This window comes from Balaenoptera borealis (assembly GCF_965194805.1).
Source record: "Balaenoptera borealis genome assembly, chromosome: 1".
Taxonomy (NCBI): Eukaryota; Metazoa; Chordata; class Mammalia; order Artiodactyla; family Balaenopteridae; genus Balaenoptera; species Balaenoptera borealis.
Genome location: NC_138860.1, coordinates 95,321,271 through 95,344,954, shown reverse-complemented (window position 1 = coordinate 95,344,954; position 23,684 = coordinate 95,321,271). Strand labels below are relative to the sequence as shown.

Genomic DNA, 23,684 nt, shown 5'->3' with positions numbered 1-23,684 from the left:
TTGCAAAAGAAGCAACTGACAAAGGATTCATCTCCAAAATATACAAGGAGTTCATGCAGCTCAATATCAAAAAAACAAACAACCCAATCCAAAAATGAGCAGAAGACCTAAATAGACATTTCTCCAAAGAAGATATACAGATTGCCAACAAACACATGAAAGGATGCTCAACATCACTAATCATTAGAGAAATGCAAATCAACACTACAATGAGTTATCACCTCACACAGGTCAGAATGGCCATCATCAAAAAAATCTACAAACAGTAAGTGCTGGAGAGGGTGTGGAGAAAAGGGAACCCTCTTGTGCTGTTGGTGGGAATGTAAATTGATACAGCCACTCTGGAGAACACCTTAAAGAACTAAAAATAGAATTACCATATGACCCAGCAATCCCAATACTGGGCATATACCCTGAGAAAACCATAATTCAAAAAGAGTCACGTACCACAGTGTTCACTGCAGCACTATTTACAATAGCCAGGACATGGAAGCAACCTAAGTGTCCACTGACAGATGACTGGATAAAGAAGATGTGACACATATATACAATGGAATATTACTCAGCCATAAAAAGAAACGAAATTGAGTTATTTGTAGTGAGGTGGATGGGCCTAGAATCTGTCATGCAGAGTGAAGTAAGTCAGAAAGAGAAAAACAAATACCGTATGCTAACATATATATATGGAATCTAAAAAAAAAAAAAAAAAAGTTCTGAAGAACCTAGGGGCAGGACAGGAATAAAGATGCAGACGTAGAGAATGGACTTGCAAACACCGGGAGGAGGAAGGGTAAGCTGGGACGAAGTGAGAGAGTGGCATGGACACATATACACTACCAAATGTAAAATAGATAGCTAGTGGGAAGCAGTCGCATAGCACAGGGAGATCAGCTCCGTGCTTTGTGTCCACCTAGAGGGGTGGGATAGGGAGGGTGGGAGGGAGACACAAGAGGGAGGAGATATGGGGATATATGTATATGTATAGCTGATTCACTTTGTTATTCAGCAGAAATTGACACAACAATGTAAAGCAATTATACTCCAATAAAGATGTTAAAAAAAAAAAAAAAGGTTACAGGTAGCATGCCACAACGCCAAAACAACCTCCCACCCCATATCACCCCCCACCCCCACCCCTCGCTCAGGCACAACCTGGCCTAGAGATCCTGGAGACAAGTGGTTAATCAACGCTATCAGATTTTATAGCCTCAGGTCATTACTCTTCCGGACGGAAAGCATCCCCAGTGGGGATGAAGAGATTTCCCCCAGGTCACCACGATCTCACTCATCTCCCCGCGCCGGTGACCGGGACACTTGGCCGGGACACCTGTCCGCACCTCCTTCACCAACCGCTCGCAGCTCCGCGGCGCTGCAGCCACGAAGCCCTCGCAGGGCCGCCCCCCGCCCCCCGGAAACCAAGCTCTCCGTTCCCCGAGGCTCCCTCCCACCCCGCCCAAGCAGCCAGGGCTCCCAGCACGCCACCCGCTGTTACCTATCTAACCGTTGTGCGCGGGTCGCGGCGCCGCGTGAGCGTGACGTGACGTGACGGGGCGGCTCGGGGCGGCGCTCCTCTCGGCGCCAAGCGCCCACCGCGCGGTGGGAGTTCGCCAGACACTGTGGGGAGGGGTGGGCGCCGCCGCCTTATACCGCGCCGGCCGGAGCATGCACGCAGGGGGCGGAGTTGGCCCTACGGGCTCCCGCCCCCTCCGCCCGCCCTCACAGCGCTGACTTCTGTGTGGTTCCGCCTCGGCCGCCGGCGTCGGCTCCCGTTCCCGTCGGGTGTTCCCCCGCAACGTCGCGCTCACCACTACGCGTGCGGGACGCCAATGTCGGCCTCACCCTCAGTCTCTGGCGGAGGAAAGGGGAAACCGCTAAGGACGGATGGGGCGTGCCCCCCGGGGCCTGACTCAGGTGTGGGGGGAGATGGGCTCGCGGAAGAGCGGGGAAGTGACTGGAAGTGGGGGACTGGGCGGGGTTTGAGTGCATGCGGGTGCACCTCCGACCCGGGAAGAGGCCGAGGGCTAGAGGTTAAGAGCGTGGGCTGTGGACTCGCTGCTTGAGTTCCGTGACCTCGGGGAAGTCGCTCAAACCCTCAGGGCCTGTTTCCTGCTCCCTAAAATGTCAACAGTAGTAGAAGCGACCTCATTTAGATTTCCATGGTCTTTGAGGTACACAGAAGTCGGGAAAGAAGAGCGGGTAAGAGGATGGCAAGATTGGTCCAAGAGGGGGAGGGTGTGTGTGCGTGTGTGTGTGTGTGTGTGTGTGTGTGTGAAAGATGGAGAAATGAAGATTGCAGAGAGGCCAAATTTTTGTGGACACTGAATGTTTGGGACAGGATGTAATTATGGCTGGCAGTTTTGGGGGGATTGATTATATACTAAACACTTCACCTGAATCCTCATGACCCTGTGGAGTAGGTACTATTGACAGTTTACAAATAAAGGACCTGAGGTTCAGAGGGGTTGAGTAACTTTACAGAGGCCACTGACCTAGTAGTGGCCAACATTTGAAGTCAGACTTCAGAGACTGGTTTTTGTCATAAGAGCCATGGTTCTTGAGCAAGTCCAGATACCAAAGTGTATCTGTTAAAGTGATTAAATAATCTTGATTTGAGAAATACCAAAAAAGTGTGTCAAGGCCCCCCTTGCCTTCAAAGAATTTACAAGTTCTTTGGGGCAACTGAGATACAAATCAGTCCACATTTCTTGAGCATTTGCTCATGCCAGGACCTGTTCTACCACTCCACCTTTTGTCTCACACACACACTTCATTCCCACAACACTTAAGAGTAGGCCTTATAGGCCTTTCTGTTTTGCAAATGAATAACAACCTGAGGTTGAGGAGGAGTGGGGTTTGTGGGATCAGGCCTTGCGGCCCTCCTCTCAACCACTCTGCCTGTTTCACAGCAAAGTTTTCAGTAACAGTTCAATATGTTAGTAGAAGACATTGCAGAATCTATGGTCAAGTACTGCTTGTGAGCAGTAATTTTTTTTTTACCTTTGTAAATGCAGAGAAGAAAGGCACTTAAGGTCACTGGAGTGGCCAGGACTTAGATCAGCAGTGCTTCAGGATTGTTAGTGGCAGCAGCATTTAGAGTAGATGGTAGATAGTTGAGTTAGGGAGACAGTGGGAGACTGTGGCTCGGGTGTAAATTTATAAGGGCCTGTACTATGGAATGGCAGTGCGAAGAGGTAGATAAGAGATTCCCAGGAAACTCTCAAAGAAGGCACGTAAAGCAACAGTATAGTGGGTTCAGAATATGGACTCAGGAGCCAGACTGCCCAGTTTCCAACAAAGTACCTAATTAAGGTTGCTAGGGGAATAAAATTAGTGTTTGTGAAGCCCTTGGAACAGAGCCTAGCATATAGCAAGTGCTCGAAAAGTATTTTTTAAAAATGAATAAATAGGAAATTAAGGAAATAATTTCATTTACAGTAGCATCCAAAAGAATAAAAACACCTAAGGATAGGTTTAACTAAGGAGGTTGCAAAGATTTTAGGCAACTCTACTTTCTGAAGAAACACTGCCCACAAAACTGCCCTTACTTCAGACACCATCTGCAAGATTGGGGGTCTCCAGGGTCACCCTCACTTCAGACCATCTGGCCACAAATTTGGGGGTTCTCATAACCTTGCTTAGGATGAATAATTTGCTAGAAAGACTCACAGAACACCCTGAAAGCTATTATGTTCACAGTCACATTTATTACAGAAAAAGGGTACACTGAAATCAAGCAAGGGAAGAGTAGCATAGGGCAGAATCTGGGAGGGGTCCAAACTCACAGTTCTGGTTGTCCTCTCCAGGTGAGGTCCTGAGTAGAGTTATCTCCTCTCAGCTATGATGTGTGACAATGCTCTAAGAGTACTGCCAACCTGGGATATCACTCAAGCCCTGGTATCCATTGCTTTGTGAGGCTTCATTACTTGGCATGAATCAAAGTCCATGTGACCAAACTAAAATCTCCAGTCACCTGCCTCCCTGAAGTTTGGGCTGTTAACATGTGACACAAAGCCCTAACTCTCCAATCACATTGTTGGTCTTTCTGACATTGCCAGCCCTACCCTGAGTCATTTCATTAGCCTGAACTGAGAAGGGGCCCACCCTTAGACACCTCATTAGCATAAACTGTCAGAGTTGGTCTGAGGGACCCACTATGAATTACAGAGACACTCCTATCACTTGGGAAATTGCAAGGGTGTGGCAGTCATCTCCCAGGAGCTGGGACAAAGGCCAGACCTCTCTTTAGACAAGACCAGATTCCTTACTACACAGAAGTGGAAGACACACTGAAAACTGTAAAACGTTGCTGAAAGATACTACAGAAGACCTAAATAAGTGGAAAGACATCCATGTTCACATATTGGAAGACTTAATATTGTTAAGATGGCAATACTACCCAGCGTGATCTACAGATTCAATGTAATACCTATTAAAATTGCAATAGCCCTTTTGGCAAAAGTGGTAGACTCATATGGAATTGTGCAGGACGCTGAATACTTAAAACAATATTGAAGAAGAACAAAGTTGGAGGACTCACATTTCTTTATTACAAAGCTACAGTGATCAAAACAGTGTGGTACTAGCATAAGGATAGCTGTATAGACCAAGAGAATAGAAAGTCCAGAAACAAACTCACAAATCTATGGCCAATTGATTTTTGAAAAGGATGCCAAGACCATTCAATGGGAAAAGAAATGTCTCTTCAACAAGTGGTGCTGGGACACCTGAATATTCATGTGCAAAAGAGTGAAGTTGCACCCCTACCTTATGCCATATACAAACATAAACTCAAAATGGATTAACCAGTAACCTAAATGTAAGAACTAAACTATAAAACTCTTAGAAGAAAAGATGAGGGGTAAATCTTAATGACCTTGGATTTGGCAATGGATTTTTAGATACAATAGCAAAGGAAGAGCAACACAAGGAAAAGATAAATTGGGTTTCATCAAAATGAGAAGCTTTTGTGCATCAAAGGACATTATCAAGAAAGTGAAAAGACAACCTACACAATGGGAGAAAATATTTGCAAATCAGGGTTTAATGTCCAGAATATGTAAAGAACTCTTACAATTCAACAACAAAAAGACAACCCAATTAAAAAATGAGCAAAGGATTTGAATAGGTGTTTTCCAAAAAAGATGTGTACGTGACCAACAAGCACATGACAAGGTACTCAACGTTATTAGTCATTAGAGAAATGCAAATCAGAACCACAAGATGCCACTCTTTACCCACTAGGATGGCTATAATAATAATTTTTTAAGGAAAATATGTATTGGCAAGAATATGGAGAAATTTGAAAACTTGCACATTGCTCATGGGGGTATAAAATGGTATAGCCACTGTGGAACAGTTTAGCAGTTCCTCGAAAGTTAAACATAATATTAAAACAAGACCCAGCAATTCTAAGTATATACCCCCAAAATTGAAAACAGGTATTCAAACAAATACTTGTACAGGAGTTTCATAGCACTATTCACAATAGCCAAAAGTTGGAAACAACCCAATGTGCATCATTAAATGTATGGATAAACAAATGTGATATAGCCATACAATGGAATATTATTTATTTGGTCACGGAAGGATTGGAGTACTGGTACATGCTACAACATGGATGAGCCTCGAAAAGATGTTAAGTGAGAGTAACCAGTCACAAAGTGTCTCAAATTGTGAGTATCCAGACACGAAAGGTCAGAAATTGTATGATTCCATTTTATTAAATATCCAGAATTGGTAAATCTAGAGAGACAGAAAGCAGATTAGTGTTGCCAGGGGCTGGGAGAATGACTTTTTAATGGATACGGAGTTTTCTTTTAGGGTAATGAAAATGATTTGGAACTTGATATAGGTGTTGGTTGGTGGTTGTACAACATTGTGAATGTGCTAAATACCACTGAAATGTATAAAGTGGTTAACTTTATGTTATATGAATTTACCTCAATAAATAAACCAAATAAATAAATGGAGAAACAGATTTTCCATGAATTTAATGAAGTTTCTTCTTTGTGTTAAGAGAATCATGTCTAAGTTTATAATTTAAACTTTATATATCTTAAAGAGAGCCAATGTGATAGTCAGAAGCCACCCCCCTCCCCCAAGATGTCCATGTCCTAATCCTTGGAATCTGTGACTACGTTATTTACATGACGAAGGGGAATTAGGGTTGCAGATGGAATCAAATTTGCTAGTCAGCTGACCTTAAAATAGGGAGATCATCCTGGATTGTCTGGGCCCAGTATAATTAAGAGTCCTTAAAAGTGGGAGAGAACAGGCAGACAGGTCAGAGTGATGCAGTGTGAGGACTTGACCTGCTGTTGCTGGCTTTTAAGATGGAGGAAGGGGGACACCAGCCAAGGAATGCAGGTGGCCTCTAGAGTCTGGGAAGGGCAAAGGAACAGACTCTCCTCTAGAGCCTCCGGAAGGCTTGGCACCTTGATTTTAGCCCAGTGAGGCCTGTGTTGGACTGCTGACCTATAGAACTGTAAGATAATAAATCTAGGTCGCTGTTGTTGTTTTTTAAATATTTATTTATTTGGTTGCATTGGGTCTTAGTTGCAGCAGGTGGGCTCCTTAGTTGTGGCATGTGAACTCCTAGTTGCAGCATGCATGTGGGATCTAGTTCCCGGACCAGGGATTGAACCAGGGCCCCCTGCATTGGGAGCGGGGAGTCTTTAACCACTCCACCTCCAGGGAAGTCCCCTAAATCTATGTTGTTTTAAGCCACTAACTTTGTGATAATTTGTTACAGCCATGATGGAAAACTAATACAGACAGCAAAAATTTGTATACTTCAGGCCGCACCAAACTTGTATCTTCCTACTGACAGTGAATATTTTTATGAAGAGTACAGGCTTTGGAGTTGGAAGGCCAGGTGCTATAACTTGCTAGCTATGTTTCTGTGGGCAATTCACTGAACTCTTTTAGGCTTCAGTTTCCTCACCAGGAACATTGGAGATAATACCTACAAACCCGATCTGTCATGAGAATCAAAAGAGAAAATTATTGGTGAAACTGGGAAAGTGCTCTGAGAGTGTTTTGTTTTGTTTTGTTTTTTTAATATAAATTATCAGTAAAGGGTGCTTAAGGGGGAAAGATCCAGAGTTACTCTAATATTTTAGCTGGAAATATAGAAATAGAGAAGGTGAGAAGAGGAAACAGTTTGAGTGAACTGGAGAAAATGATAAAATAAAGCAGGTACAATTCTTGCTATTTTTCCAGATGTCATCCTTGTTTTAAGCCAGTATAAGATAGGAATTTCAGAGTTGGCAGAAGCCTGGAAATCATGTAACCAACCCCCGACCTTATGCAGATGTGGAAGCTGAAACCCAGAAGCTGGAAGACTTTCTTCAAACCACTCAGCTAATGAATGGTTTAACCAGGTGAATAGACAAGTTTTCTGGACTTTACTGTCTAAAGCATAACCTTTAACATAAAAAGTGTTTCTTTACTGCAAACCAGAGGGGATACAGTGCCCTCTAGTGGCTTTTTATTTTATTATACAAATCCCCATTACTTCACATTTCTGTTTTAAAGGTTGAGAAGAATTGGAGATGCTGCAAGCTAGGCTGCCTTAGAGAAGGACCTTACAGTTATTTGCAAACTCAGATTTCAAGGTTTCAAGCAAGTTCTAACTTGAGAAGTTAGGGGCTAGGATGAGAAACACCATTAAAGGAAAAGGGGTGGGGGATTTGTATATGCTAAATTGGAAATTTATGCTGAATACACTGCTCAAATATTTTATCTGGAAAATAAGAAAAATATGTTTTTGTTGTGTTTCCACTGACAAACTCAGTGAAATCAAAAAGGTTCACTTTTCGTTTTATTGAGATACAGTCCTCATAACATAAAATCCACCATTTAAAAGTGTAAGCTTAAGTAGTTTTTAGTATATTCACCATGTTGTGCAACCATCACCACTATCTAATTGCAGAATATTTCCATCTCCCCTCACACCCCCCAAAAACCCAAACGATTAGCAGTTGATTCCAATCCCCCCCCCCCCCACCACCACATCCCCTGGCAACTACTAATGTAATTTCTGTCTCTATATATTTGTCTATTCTGGATATTTTATATAAATGGAATGTGAACTTTCATGTCTGGCTTCTTTCACTTAGCATAGTGTTTTCAAGGTTCACCCATATTATAACATGTATCAGTACTTAGTTCCTTTTTATGGCTGAATAATATTCTGTTGTATGGATATATCACATTGTATTTATTTGTTCATCAATTGATGGGTATTTGAGTTGTTTACACTTTTTTTAAAAATTTGTTTTTTTATTTATTTTTGGCTGTGTTGGGTCTTCGTTGCTGTGTGTGGGCTTTCTCTAGTTGCGGCGAGTGCGGGCTACTCTTTTGGTGCGCGGGCTTCTCACTGCAGTGGCTTCTCTTGTTGCAGAGCATGAGCTCTAGGCACACTGGCTTCAGTAGTTGTGGCACTTGGGCTCAGTAGTTGTGGCTCACGGGCTCTAGAGGGCAGGCTCAGTAGCTGTGGTGCACGGGCTTAGTTGCTCCATGGCATGTGGGATCTTCTCGGACCAGGGATTGAACCCGTGTCCCCTGTGTTGGCAGGCAGATTCTTAACCACTGCGCCACCAGGGAAGTCCCTCTATGTTTAAGTTTTTGAAGAACTACCAAGCAATGTATGTTCCAACTGTCTCATGTTTTCCAACACTTTTTTCCATTTTATTATTAATATTAATATTGCCATTCTAATGGGTATAAAGTAGTATCTCATGTGGTTTGTTTTAAATTTTGAAATCAATTTTTTCTCTTTTTTTATTTTTGTTTTTATTTGTGGTAAAATACACAAAACATAGAATTTACCTTCATAACTATTTTAGGTATATAGTTCATTAATGTTAAGTATATTCGCATTGTGGTGCAACCAATTTCCAAAACTCCACCTTGCAAAACTGAAACTATGCCCGTTAAGCAACTCCCCATTCTCCTCTCCCCTCAACCACCATTCTACTTTCTGTCTCTATGAATTTGATGACTCTAGGGTATCTCATTAATGCAATAGTATTTGTCTTTTGGGGACTGGCTTACTTCACTTAGCATAATGTCCTCAAAAGTTCATCCATGTTGTAGCATGTGTCAGAATTTCCTTTCTTTTTAAAGTTGAATAATACTCCATTGTAGGACTTCCCCGGCACTCCAGTGGTTAAGACTGTGCTTCCACTGCAGGGGGCACAGGCTTGATCCCTGATTGATCCCGCATACTGTGCAGTGTGGCCAAATAATAATAATAATAATAATAATATTCCATTGTATATATACACCACATTTTATTTATCCATTCACTTGTCGATGGATCCTTGGGTTGCCTCTACCATTTGGCTTTATGAATAACACTGCTATGAACATGGGTGTACAAATATTTCTTCGAGACCCTCTTTTCAGTTCTTTTGGTGTATGCCTAGAAATGGAGTTGCTGCCTCATATATAAATCTGTTTTTAATTTCTTGAGAAACTGCCATACTGTTTTCCATATTGGCTGTACTATTTTATATTCCTATCAACAGTACAGAAGGGCTTCAATTTTTCCATATCCTCCAACACTTGTTATTTTCTGTTTTTTTGATAATAGCCGTTCAATTGGTCTGAGGTAGCATCTCATTGTGGTTTTGATTTCCATTTCTCTAATGACTAATGATAGTGAGCATCTTTTTATGTGTTTGTTGGCTATTTGTATATCCTTGGAGAAATGTATTACAAATCCTTTACCCATTTTTAAATTGGATTGTCTTTTTATTGTTGAGTTGGATGAGTTCTTTATATATTCTGGATACAAATCCTTTTTATCAAGATACATGATTTGCAAAAGGATTTATTTTAAACTGTCCTCTATTGAGGTATACTTTAAATAGAGTAAAATATACAGATCTTAAGTGTACAGCTGAATGAAGTTTGATAAATTTATACATACCTGTAACTTTCATCCAGGGCAAGTTAAAGAATATTTTTGTCACCCCAGATAATTCCCTTGGGACCCTTTCCAGGCAGTCGCCCATTCCTCTCTGCCCAATGCAATGATTATTTTTATTTCTGTCAATAGAAATTAGTTTTCCATGTTTCTGAAACTCATAGAACAAATTGTGTAATATGTACTACTTGTGTCTGGCTTCTTTTACTCAACATTATATCTGTGAGATTCATCTGTGGTATTGCATATATTCAGTTGATACTTTTTTATTGCTGAATTTTTAATTTTGATGAAGTCCAATTTATCCACTGTTTTTTTGGGGGTGGGGGCTGTTGTTTTTTACAGTTAGTGCTTTTTGTGTTCTATATGAAAAATGTTTTCTGACCTCCCGTTCCTCTACCACCAGGTTGCAAAGATATTTTCCTATATTTCCTTCTGAAAGATTTAGAATTTTAGCTTTCACATTCAGGCCTATGATGCATATCAAATTCATTTTTGTTTAATATGCGGTGAAGTTGAGGGGTGGTTGGTGTTTATTTTTTTTTCTCCCACAGATATCCAGTTGTTCCAGCACTGTTTATTGGGAAACTTTTTCATCCTTCATTGAATTGCTTTGGTTATTTTGTTAAAATTAATATATGGTATATATGTGTAGGTCTATTTTTGGACTCTCTGTTCTGTATTGCTGATCTATTTGTCCATTCTAATGCCATTACTACCTTGTCTTTCATTAATATAGCTTTTTATTTTAATAAGTCTTGAAATTAGGTAGTTTGCCCTAGAGCTTTGCCCTTCCTTTTCAATATTGTTTTAGTTATTCTGAGTCCTATCCACTTCTGTATAAATTTTAAAATAAGTTGTCAATTTCAACCAGAAAAGCCCATTTGGGGTTTTTATTGGGATTGCATTGAATCTATAGAACATATGGTGAGAATTGTCATCTTAACAATATTAAGTCTTCTAATCCGTGAATATGGTATTATATCTCTTCATCTGATTAGGTCTCCTTTAGGCTCTCTCAGCAATTCTTGTTTTAATGTAGAAGTTTTGCACAGTTTCATTAAAATTATTCTAGGTATTTTTGGTTATTTTAAAATAACATTGTTTTATTTTAACTTTTGAATTGCTCATTGCTAGTAGAAATAAAATTTATTTTGCATATTGAATTTGTATCTGTAACCTTGCCAAATTCACTTATTATTTCTAGTAATTTGTTTGTAGATTTCCTTGGATTTTCTACATACACAATCATGTCATCTGCAAAAAAGAAAGTTTTACTTTTTTCGTACAATCTTAATCCCTTTTCCTTTTCCTTGCCTTACTGTATTGGCTAAGCCCACCAGTACAATGGTAAATAGTAGACATAAGAATGGACATCTTTGCTTTGTTTTAATTTTAGAGGGAAGTGTTAAATATTTCACCATTAAGTTTGATGTCAGCTATAAGCTTTTATATACAGCCTTATCAGATTAATGAATTTCCTTTCAATTTTTAGTTTTTTAAGAGTTTTTTTTAATATTTATTTATTTATTTGTTTATTTATTTTGGCTGCGCTGGATCTTCATTGCGGCACACGGGCTCTTCATTGTGGCACGTGGGATATTTACTTGTGGCATGTGGGCTCCTTAGTTGTGGCATGAGAACTCTTAGTTGAAGCATGCATGCGGGATCTAGTTCCCCGACCAGGGATCGAACCTGGGCCCCCTGCATTGGGAGTGTGAAGTCTTACCCACTGGACCACCAGGGAAGTCCCTGCTAAGAGTTTTTATCATGAACAGGTGTTAAATTTTATGAAATGCATTCTGTATATTTACTGAGATAATTACATGTTTTTTCTCCTTAATTCTGTTAATATGGTAAATTACACTATTTGATTTCTTTTTTAAAAATACCTTTTATTATGGAAAGTTTCAAACACATAAAAAGTAAATAGAATTGTATAATAAACTCCCAGGTTACCCATCACCTAACTTCTTATACCATTTGTACCCTCATCAAATCCCCACACTTAAAAGTTCATTCAGGTTTTTTGCTTTGGATCTTTTCTATTTGTCACTTTCTCTCTAATTCTTTTCCTTCCCCCTTTTCTCCCTCTTCTACTTTCCCTTTCTCCTCATACCTTGTCCTTCTCCTCCTTCTGCCTCTTTCCTTCCTTATTACTCCCCCTCGCTTCTTTCTCTTCCTCTTTTCCTCCTCTTCTCCTCTCTTCCCCTCATCCTCCTCATCTTCCTCTTTTTCTGGTAAAGTTGACAAATTCCTTATTATTATTTAATAAAGATAAATGAATTCAATGAAATTCTTTTCTTGCACCCCCTTTCATACAATTCAAATTAACAAAGTTTTCTGTATACAATTTAATCTATTAGAATACTACCAGAATTTTTGTCAAGCACTGAAATGTTACACATTAGTCATGATTATAAATTCCATCAATGTAGTCTAAAATACGTAAATGTATTAACTGGAACTTAGTTAATTACAGAGACTTCTTACCTTTCCTTTCTTTTTTCTCGGCAGATATATTGCTCATTTATTCGCTCCATGTTTGAAAAGAATTTCAAAATTAAATAATTTTATACACCATACAATTCAGAGCAGAGTTGGGCTCAGGGGACCACTTCATGGTTCACAGGGTGGGCAGAACCCTCTGCCTCCAAACATTTTTTGCGCTAGTTTGACTTTCTGCTGTGAGTCCTGGTCCCAGTCTTGCTTGAAACCCCATGAGGTTAAGTTCATCACCCAAGGGGGCTGGAATTTTCCCAGCCATAGGGATGAGCTTCTAGTTCAGAGGAGAAAGAGGGCTTCCTGGAAGGGACCAATAAAGCCTCTGCAGCAGAAACAGGAGGAGACGAGGGCAGAAGGCACTGGGGCTGGACCAGAGAGCCTCTGGGGGATGGTGGAGCTCTCAGGATCCAGCATTTCCCTGTGCTCAACCGTGGGTTTCCACTCAGTAGAACAGGGTCTGCCTTAGAAAGCAGCAGAAACTTTCTCCTAGTGGCTTCCAAAACCTGAAGACAGGGCCCAGCAGGAACTTCGACTGGACCCAGGAGATCCCAGGATGCCAGGGAGCTACAAGCCCTTGATTACTGAGGCGGCCCAGCCAATAGGCCCAGCTCCTGGAAGGCACAATCAGGTAGTTTTGCAAGGACAGCCCATGACTAGGACAGACAGACCCACGCAAACACACTGGAGCTGGTAAAAGTATGGACTCCATATTGCTCATTCCCTAACTCCCTAACTCCAGCTTCGACACCCATTGTCCAAAAGACACAAAGTGAACACCGTTCTTGAGGTTGGAGAACACATGGCTGGCCTCAAAGGGGACTCTCCTCCACCGCCGGATGCGAAAAGGATTCGAAGAGAAATGATGCAGGACAGCCTGGAATTTGGACAATTAGCTGATATATACGTATATGGTTAGTGCCTCTTCATTCCATCTAGCAGGCAGAGACACAAATCTCAATCTTTCCACTATCCAGGAGTTCTGGCCAGAAACCCTCCTTCTCCAGGTCCAAAACTTCCTTCCTTTGAAACCACCTGTGACCAGGTAGGTAGTAGGCAGGTAGGAAGTGGACATCACAAGGAGCTGCAGGCCTGCCCTTACATTTTCCCTCCTTTGTCCAGCCGTCCCCACCACTCAGCATAGGCTGTTCTGGGAAGCCATCTAGGCCCCTGGGGTTCAGGAGGAGGTTGCATCCTATGGGTCTGCGCTCGCAGCAGCGGCCCAGGACGTAGGGCCTGAGGTCGGCGGCGGCAGGCAGGCAGGTGCTGACGATGGGCCACAGGGCAGCGTGTTTCTGGGGCAGGATGCTCAGCCACAGGGCCTGGCAGTCCACCAGGTTGCGCCAGCGCCTGCACACCTGGCGGCGGTGCCTGAGCAGCATGTTGGGGGGGCACGTGGCTCAGCACCATCAGGAGCAGCTCCGCTGGCAGTTGGTTCAGGCCCAGTGCCTCCTCGGGTTCCTGCTCTAGCAAGGGGATCCCGACAGGCTGGCCCCTGGAGGAGGTCTTCTCACCAGGCTCAGCTGCGACCTGCATCTCAGCCAGCGCCCCTCCTAGGTGGGCCATCACCTTGCTTCGCGTCTCTTTCCTTTCTAAGACAAGTTAGAGCACTTTATCATTTTGCTGTTTTGGGTAAATAATCTGAAAATGCACTGCTTATGGCTATGCTTAACAAGTTGTGATATATGGTGGAAAATAGGAATAATACAGGGCCAAAAAGATAACCTTTAAGTATTTTATACTTTTTGACTTAGGACCCATGCAAGTTAAATGAAAATTTTGAGGTTTATATGGTTGTTTTTCATTGTTATTGTTGTTGCAGGTTTTACCATCTGAAGAGGACAGAATGAAAAAAGAAATGAGAAATCAGCTTGTTGTGAAGCTTGTGAGAAAAAAAAATAAGGTAATTTGGATGTTATATGAAAGAATATCTTCAAACCTATGCTTATTTTGGCAAAATTTTAAAAATTTTAATGGCAAAATATAGCTGGAAGAAACAGGATAATGAATCTAACTTACATTCCCATCTTACTTTAAAAGAGGAATAAATTTTACTAATAGAAGTCATGTAGAATAGCTAATGAAGTGAAATGTGTGAAATGAAATGAAATGAAACTTAATATTTTCATTATCTGGGTGCTCTTGAGAAGCAGTGATCGTTTCATCAAAAGAAAAAGTGTTGATTTGAAGATATTGTCACATTGTATAAGAAATTATAAAATCACATTTATCATGTAGCTACATTTTTCATATTAAAACTCTAAGGATAGTTCTAAACATTCTTATGCTATTCCAACTCTGAAAATTGCTTGGAAAAACTTTTAGAGAATTACAATTTGTTTTTCTGGGAGAAGATTGCATTAGCCCTACCCTTACAACCAAATTCCTCCAAACACTCATTTGCAGGTGTCAGTAATACACACCATTTTAAACAACACTTCCACAGAAATCATCAGTCACATAAACATGTACTACTCCCATAGCCAGACTCCACATCCAATAAAAACACATGCATTTGTTCTTCTTTCTCCTCTACCCCCAAATAAAAAATAAACAAACAAATCCCCTAACTAGGGAGCCACCAGAGAGAAGGTGGAGGTGAGGCTGAAGGTAGGAGCTGCTAGAGCACAGTAATCACATTTCCTCTCCTCCAGCCCCCCTCCCCTCTCCATTTTAAATTGAGGTAATAAAGGTAAAATTACACGTGTAGATCTTAAGCGATCAGTTTAATGAGTTTTGACAGTCTTATATTCCTCTCTAACCACCACCTGAAAAAAAAGATATAGAACATTCTGTCACCCCAGGAGGTTTCTTCATGCCCTTTCCAGTCTGTTCCCCCTCTTTCCAAGGAAACACACTTCTGATTTCTGTCCCCATAGCTTTGTTTAGCATTGTCCTGGACTTCATATATGGAATCATACAGTAATATACTATTTTATGCCTGGACACTTTCACTCAGCATATTTCTAAGATTATCCATGTTGCTGCTAATTTCAGTAGCATTTTCCTTTTAGTTGCTGAGTAATATTTCATTATATGAATATACCGCATTTTTTTAAGACTTCATTTTTTAGAACAGTTTTAGGTTTACAATAAAACTGAGAGGAAGGTAAAAAGATTTTCCATATACCCGCTGCCCCCATACATGCACAACCTTCCCCATTATCAACATCACTCACCAAAATGGTACATTTTCCTACCAAGGATGACCCTACATTGATACATCATAATCCCCAAAGTTCATAGTTTACCTAAGGGTTTATTCCTGGTGTTGTACATCCTGTGGTTTTGGACAAATGTATAATGACATGTATCTATCTTTATACAATATCATACACAATATTTTCACTGCCCTAAAAAGTTGTTGTCCTCTGTCTATTCATCTTCTCCACCCCCCAACCACCCCCTCTTCAAATCCCTGGCAACCATTGATCTTTTCACTGTCTCTATAGTTTTACCTTTTCCATGATGTCATATAGTTGGAATCACATAGTATGTAGCCTTTTCAGATTGGCTTCTTTCACTTAGGAATATGCGTTTAAAATTCCTCCATGTCTTTGCATGGCTTGATAGTTCATTTCTTTTTAGTGCTAAATAATATTTCATTATCTGGGTTATGTTAATGTATCCATTCATCTACTGTAGGACATCTTGGTTGCTTCCAAGTTTTAGCAATTATGAATAAAGCTGCTCTGAACCTCCTTCTGCAGGTTTGTAGGTGGATATAAGTTCTCAATTCTATTGGGTAAATACCAAGGAACACGATTCCTTGATTGTTTGGTACAAGTATATTTTGTCTTGTAAGGAACCACCAAACTGTCTTCCAAAGTGGCTGTACCATTTTGCATTCCCACCAGCAATGAATAAAAGTTCCGGGACTTCCTGGTGGCCCAGTGGTTAAGAATCCGCCTGCCAATGCAGGGGACACGGGTTCGAGCCCTGGTCTGGGAAGATCCCACATGCCACAGAGCAACTAAGCCGTGTGCCACAACTACTGAGTCTGCGCTCTAGAGCCCGCGAGCCACAACTACTGAGCCTTTGTGCCACAACTACTGAAACCCATGCACCTAGAGCCTGTGCTCTGCAACAAGAGAAGCCACCGCAATGGGAAGGAGGCGCACCACAATATAGAGTAGCCCCCGCTCGCCGCAACTAGAGAAAGCCCACGCACAACAACAAAGGCCCAATGCAGCCAAAAATAAATAAATAAATAAATAAATTATTTTTAAAAGTTCCTGTTGCTTCACCTCCTCACCAGTGTTTGAGGTTGTCAGTGTTCTGGATTTTGGCCAGTCTAATAGGTGTGCAGTAGTATCTTATTGTTTTAATTTGCATTTCCCTGATGATATATGATGTGGAGCATCTTTTCATATGATTATTTGCCATTTGTATATCTTCTTTGGTGTTAAGGTTTTTGACCCATTTTAAAATCAGGTTTTCTTATTGTTCAGTTTTCAGAGTTCTTTGTGTATTTTGATTAATAGTCCTTTGTCAGATGTGTCTTTTGCAAATATTTTCTCCCAGTCTGTGGCTTCTCTTCTAATTCTCTTGGTAACTGTGTTTCTCAGAGCCAAGTTTTTTAATTTTAATGAAGTAAAGCTTATCAATTATTTCCTTCATGGATTACACCACAATTTTTAAAACCCATTCTTCTGTTTATATACTTATAGTTTGTTTCCAATTTGGGACCTTTATAACAAACACTGCTGTGACTATTTGTATAGACACATGCTTTTTGCTCTCTTTGGTAGATACCTAAAAGTAGAATTATTAGGTCATAGGGTAAAGGTATGTTTAAGTTCATTAGAGGGGACTTCCCTGCCAGTCCAGTGGTTAGGACTCCGTGCTTCCACCACAGGGGGCGCGGGTTCCATCCCTGGTCGGGGAACTAGGATGCCACATGCCATGCAGCATGGCCCAAAAAAAAAATGTTCATTAGAAACTACTAAGTCCTCCAAAGTGGTTGTACTATTTTACCAGCAATGTATTACAGGTCAAGTTGCTCCATATTCTTGTTAACATTTAACATTGTTAGAGTTTTTTTTACTGTGGCCATTCTGATGCATAGGAAATGGTACCTTATTGTGGTTTTAATTTACATTTTCTTGATGACTGGTGATGTTTAGTACCTTTTCATGTGCTTATTTGATATCATATGTATTCTTTTTTAAAATTGAAATATAGCTGAGGTACAATAGTATTTTAGTTTCAGGTATATAATGTGATTCAATATTTTTATAGATTATACTCCATTTAAGGTTATTATAAAATATTGGCTATATTCCCTGTGCTGTACAATATATCCTTGTAGATTATTCACTTTATACATGGTAGTTTGTACCTCTTAATCCCGTACCCCTATAACTCCCCACCCCCTTCACTCTCCCCAGTGGTAACAACTAGTTTGATCTCTATACCTGTGAGTCTGTTTCTCTTTTGTTATATTCATTCACTTGTTTTATTTTTTAGATTTCACATATAAGTGACAACATACAGTATTTGTCTTTGTCTGTCTGTCTGACTTATTTCACTTAGTGTAATACCCTCTGTATCCATCCATGTTGTTGCAAGTGGCAAGATTTCTTTTTCTTTTTCTGGCTGAGTAATATTCTATTGTGTGTGTGTGTGTGTGTGTGTCTTCTTGTTAATTCATCTGTTGATGGACATTTTGGTTGCTTCCATATCTCGGCTATTGTAAATAGTGCTGCAGTGAATATCAGTGTGCATGTGTCTTTCAAAGGAAATTGCAAACATTAATAAACTTCCCTCTCAATAGTTCAGCATACATAGCACTAACTAGAGTTCCATATTTGTTGACAGTATTTTTTCTTTTCAGGAAAATTTGAATGAATATATTTTATAGTTGTAATTTGTAATATTAACTTATTAAGGTCAGTGACTTTACCACAGATAATTTTTTTTTTAAAGGAACTCCTTTATTTATTTATTTATTTATTTATTTATTTTTGGCTGTGTTGGGTCTTCATTTCTGTGCGAGGGCTTTCTCCACTTGCGGCAAGCGGGGGCCACTCTTCATCGCGGTGCGTGGACCTCTCACTATCGTGGCCTCTTGTTGCGGAGCACAGGCTCCAGATGCGCAGACTCAGTAGCTGTGGCTCACAGGCCTAGTTGCTCCGCGGCACGTGGGATCCTCCTGGACCAGGGCTCGAACCCGTGTCCCCTGCATTGGCAGGCAGATTCTCAACCACTGCGCCACCAGGGAAGCCCCCAGAGCAAATTTTAGATCATTATAAATAGAAAATTTTGAAACTGGAATATTACATAATAATTTATTTCTCCATTTTATTTTGTTTGCACAGTACTGAAATGATTGATGATTGATCAAAATAAGTAGTCACAAATGGTAGCAGATTTTTAAAATAGCTCATGGAATTTTAGGAAATTAGGTCTAAATTTTATAATTTAGGTCACACTTCAATGACATTAATTCTAAAGCTGGAAGGAAGTATATTAGACATTTTTCTTTTTAAATTGTAATCAGAATAGTATCTAATAAGAGTTCAGGTATTTTTTTCATATATGTAATAGTTGGGCATAACTTACCCCAACTAACAATAAATGCTAGAAGTGTCTATAATTGTTCACTGGTTATCGTACAACTGATCATTGCAATGTGAAGAAAATTTGTTCCAAAAAGATGAATCTTCTACATTTATTGAGTGTGCTATGTTATCTACTCATGTGTATGATTTTACAACCTGGATTTTTAAAAAGGAGCTACCATCTACCTAGTCAACCACACATTAAGAAAAAGCTCATATTAAGTGCACAGCAATGGGAGAAGAATCTCTATTCAAAGAGCTAAGTTTCTGCCAAGGGAGGAATTAGGAAAATGCACTCGTACCCCCGCCCTAGAATGCCACACTTAGGAATCAAAGGAGGTCTCTGGCAGCCAGGCCCAGCAGGCTTGACAGGTTAGTCTTTCTAATCCCTCCCTGGGAACACGCTGTTCAACACTGTCTGCTGTGGTGGCAGGAAGCTAATCCTGCTTCTCTGTGAATAATGGAGGGTACCACCACCCTGAGGATTGTCAGAAGCCAGGGGAGCCAGTGCTTGGGTAGACTTATTTGCTTCAGGGCACTAGGCTGGTTGGAACCCCTTGGAGAATCCAGCTGGAAAAAGTCACAAAACCCATGCAAGGCATCCTAAATAACCACGCTTAAATTAAGGTAGAGGATTGCCTCTTGAAGAGGCTCAGGACCTTCAGTCCAGGAGTGATTGGCACTTCATTCACTTCTACATGGAGGAAAAAAAAGTTTCTGGAATATTCAAAAACTGCCCCGGTGACCTGATTTCATTGGCATGGACCCAGTCTGTTCTGAGAAGTTGTGCTGCAGTTGTGGTATGGCAAGAAGAATACTATTTTTGGAGTAAGGAAACACTTAGCTTGGAACGTATGGATCACAAGACCTTGAACAAGTCACCTAACCTCAGTTTTCCACATCAGTAAATGGATTGTTGTGGTAGGAACTTCATAAGATAAGCCACGTGGAAGCACCTGACACTAATGCTCAGAATACATTACTTAATCTGAATACAGTCTCCTAAGTAAAACAGATATTCCTTAACACACCAACAGATGCTCTGAGTGAGGGAGGGAAGAAAGAAGGAGGAAGTTTTTAATTGAACTGTTATTAAATAAATTGGAGGTGCTCATGTAATTGTAGCTATTATTACTTCACCTTTTAGAATCGAAAGGAAAGTGATACATCACCTAAGATAATGCTGAGGTAAATACATGTAACTTTTGCTTTCTTATGTCTGGTGATAGATACTGTGCACTTCTGGGGAGGCCAGATCACAAGTTGGCCTTAAACGTATATAATGGACAGCTTTTATTCTTGCCTGACTAGCATCCATTCCTCCTTTTATGTTATAGCACCTAGTTTTCCTCTATCATGCTCAGTTCATTGTTCCTGGGGGGAGAAGAGTCCACCCCATCTCCAGAAGTGGACTTGTAAGCCAGGCCTTTCCAATCAGAGCTTTACATTTATGGCAGATCCCATTGACTGGCTAACCTAATCCCCATTCTCAGCCCCCTTCTTCCCAGCCTAACTCAACTGGAGAGTCTGGAAGAGCAAAATGATTGGCTTTCCAGCCTTGCTTGAGGGTAGGGGTAGCCTTGCAACCCAGTTATGATCAGTGAGTCATGAGCAGAAGTCTGCTGGGTGATTTTGGGAAAACTTTCGCTTTCTTCAACGAGGGATGTTTGCTGCCTGTAGCATCCTTTTTCCTGCCTAGAACCTGGATGTGATTTTTTGGAGCTGCAGCTGCCATCTTGCAATAATGAAGAAAAAGCCAAAGAACTATAAAAAATGTCAGTCCATTGAATCATAAGCAGTAGCTATCTATTCCACACATCTTTTATTTATTTATTTATTTATCTATTTTTGGCTGCGTTGGGTCTTTGTTGCTGCGTGCAGGCTTTCTCTAGTTGCGGCGAGCAGGGGCTACTCTTTGTTGCAGTGCGCGGGTTTCTCATTGCGGTGGCTTCTCTTGTTGCAGAGCACAGGGTCTAGGCATGCAGGCTTCAGTAGCTGTGGCTCGCAGGCTCTAGAGCTCAGGCTCAGTAGCTCCGCGGCATGTGGGATCTTCCCAGACCAGAGCTCGAACCCGTGTCCCCTGCATTGGCAGATGGATTCTTAACCACTGTGCCACCAGGGAAGTCCCACATCTTTTAATATAAGGAACATGAACTTCATTTTGTTTTATCAAGTACTCTGTTGTCTGCAATTGAAGGCATCTCTAACTGATAAAATATCTCCTTGGCTGTACTGATTGATACAAGGATGGCCATGTGCTCAAGTTAGACCAATCAGAGCCAAGGAGACTCAGTTTTAGGACTTTCAATGGACTGTTAGAATAAGAAGTTCTCTATCTGTAGACCTGAAAGTAAAAAGATATAAGCCTAGAACTGCTGGCAGCCAACTTGCCCCAACTTGGGATCAGCCAGTATGAGAATGAAGCCAGTACAGAGAAGACACAGATGAGATAGGGAGAGAGAGTGAGTTATGATGATATCCTTTGAGTCCCTGATCCAGATTTGCCTAAAGGGAGGGTGCCTCTGGACTTTTTAAATACAGGAGCCAATAAATCCCTTTTTGGCTCCAGCTTGTCTGAGATATGAGCTTTCCGTCACGTATCATAACCTGACTAATACTTGGCAACATATTACCGGTGCTGCTTTTGGTCCATATTTTCTCCTGCCTGCACTGCCTCAAGTACCTAAGAGCAGGGCTTAATATTTATCCGTTTTTAGTGAGTCCCTTCCTCCCTCAGCTTCTCTGTTGATACTTTTGTGGGTCCACCCACAAGGAGAGGCCTCTGCTCTGGGTGAGAGGAGATGAAAGATCCCACACATTTTAGGAGAGACTTTCCGGCACAGGGAAGCACAGTACACATGTTTCCTCTCTGACTGAAATTCATGAAGAGGCTCTTCAGAGAGGTAGGAAAGGGGAGCCTAGAGGGAATTGCGGGGTGGAAGGATAATTTGGTTTATTACAATTAAATTATTTCAACTTTTTTTCCCCTTACTATCAAAGTCATGCAGTAAATATAAAAAGAGGGAATTCCCTGGTGGTCCAGTGGTTAAGACTCTGCACTTCCATTGCAGGGGGCCCGGGTTGCCATGAGGCGTGGCCAAAAAAAATAGAGATCACTATGTTTCTCAAGCGATTTTTCTTTTCTTCTCATAGTCTTCCATATTATGTCTGCTGGAAAGCATTGTCTTTGATAATCAAAATAAAATGATGGTTGAATCCATTTGATAGCAACAAACCAGTTTTCAAGGCCAAGGGTTAGCAATAGTCTGGTCCATTGTCAGGGGAGTCCTAACCACTGGACCACCAGCGAACTCCCAATAAGTACTGTGTTTGAATTTACTCTCTTCAGGCTTTCACTCCCGTATTCCACCAAAACTGCCTTTGCTGATAAGTTCACATTGCCAAATGTGATGGTTAATTCTTGGTCTTTTTACTTCACCTGTTGGCAGCATTTTACACAGTCCTTTGGAGTCCAGGTAGTGAGGCAGTCAGGAGTGTAGACTCTTGAGCCAGCAAAAGTTCAAAATTAGAGCTTCACCACCATGAGCTGTGTAACCTTCAGAGAGACCTTTAAACTCTGTGCCTCAAGTTTGTCATCTATAACATGGGAATGATAATAATATCATCTAATTCATAGTGTTGCGAAGATTAAGTTGTACTAAGAATAGTAGTAGTAGTAGTTGGTGGTAGTTGGTAGTAGTTGGTAGTAGCAGTAATATGCTTTCTTGAGTTGGCTTCCAGGATCTCACACTCACTCATCTTTTTTCTTACTTCAGTCCCCTGATCCCTAAAGCTATCCCAGATCCCTGTCACTGTACCTCTTTAACTACATCACTCTCTTAGTGAGCTCATCCAGTCTTACGATTTTAAATACTATCAGCAGTGGACACTATTATGTACCATCCACATAGCCCTTCAAGGAAGGATTTGTGCCCCAGCTGCTAAGGCTACCATCAGTGGACAGCCTTCATCTGTCAGCCCTTTCAGGGATAACCTCAGCTGCACAGAGCCTCCCTGCCTGAGGCCATGTCTTTCAGGAGGTGGTCGACATTCAATAACTGGTTGAGGCAAGAGTATAAAGGCTTACTGTTTCAGCCTCACATAGGACAACTCTGCCAGGCCATTTCAGCTCCAGAGCTTCTCAGGGAATCAACTTGGGTTGTCAGGCCTGCATCATAGCTCAACTCCCTCTGCCCAATCCTGCTTCTTCTACCTGCCTTCCAGAGATGTTGATTCCAAGGACATTCTCTGGGAAACATCCTAAACACTGAAGTCTGCCTCAGAATCTGCTTCCCAAAAAACCCAAATTGTGATGCTGTTTATATGTTGATGACTCTCAAATTTTATATCAACAGTCTAATCTTCTCTGAACTCCAAATTGTATAGTCAACTGCCTGCTTGGAAATTTAACAGACATCACAAATTTAATGTACCTAAAACTGGGCTCTTCTTTTTAAATTTATTTTTTTGTTGAAGTATAGTTCATTCACAATGTTTCAGGTGTACAGCAAAGTGATTCTGTTTTACACATATATATAAATACATGTATTTATATATATATATAAATATACATGTTCTTTTTCAGATTCTTTTCCATTATAGGTTATTACAGGATATTGAGTATAGTTCCCTGTGTTATACAGAAGGTCCTTATTATTTTATAGATAGTAGTGTGTATGCGTTAA

General features: G+C 40.9%; 1 protein-coding gene, 1 long non-coding RNA gene and 1 pseudogene across 8 annotated transcripts in view; 1 reads left to right on the top strand and 2 right to left on the bottom strand.

Moving 5' to 3' along the window:
- Window positions 1-23,684, bottom strand: part of LOC309623365 (monocarboxylate transporter 1-like) — a 146,786-nt gene that overhangs the window by 36,850 nt on the left and 86,252 nt on the right. The window contains exon 1 of one of the 5 annotated variants that reach the window (XM_082380254.1): window positions 1,502-1,669. The exons of 1 other annotated variant lie outside the window; for it this stretch is intronic. In XM_082380254.1, coding sequence (XP_082236380.1) covers window positions 1,502-1,664 — 163 coding nt within the window. In that variant the 5' untranslated portion in view covers window positions 1,665-1,669. Of the gene's footprint in view, window positions 1-1,501; window positions 1,670-23,684 lie in introns of those variants that run through there. 3 more of the 5 variants (XM_082380250.1, XM_082380253.1, XM_082380251.1) reach the window with 3 other exon arrangements.
- The window catches only part of LOC309623626, a 37,872-nt gene continuing 15,970 nt past the window's right edge, over window positions 1,783-23,684 (top strand). For both annotated transcript variants that reach the window (XR_014241432.1, XR_014241433.1), the window contains exons 1-2: window positions 1,783-1,911; window positions 14,259-14,339. This is a non-coding gene — a long non-coding RNA (uncharacterized lncRNA). The remainder of the gene's footprint in view (window positions 1,912-14,258; window positions 14,340-23,684) is intronic.
- On the bottom strand, window positions 11,517-14,262 carry LOC309623548 (F-box only protein 27 pseudogene; annotated as a pseudogene). The gene has a single exon. The product of its transcript is annotated as an F-box only protein 27 pseudogene (transcript).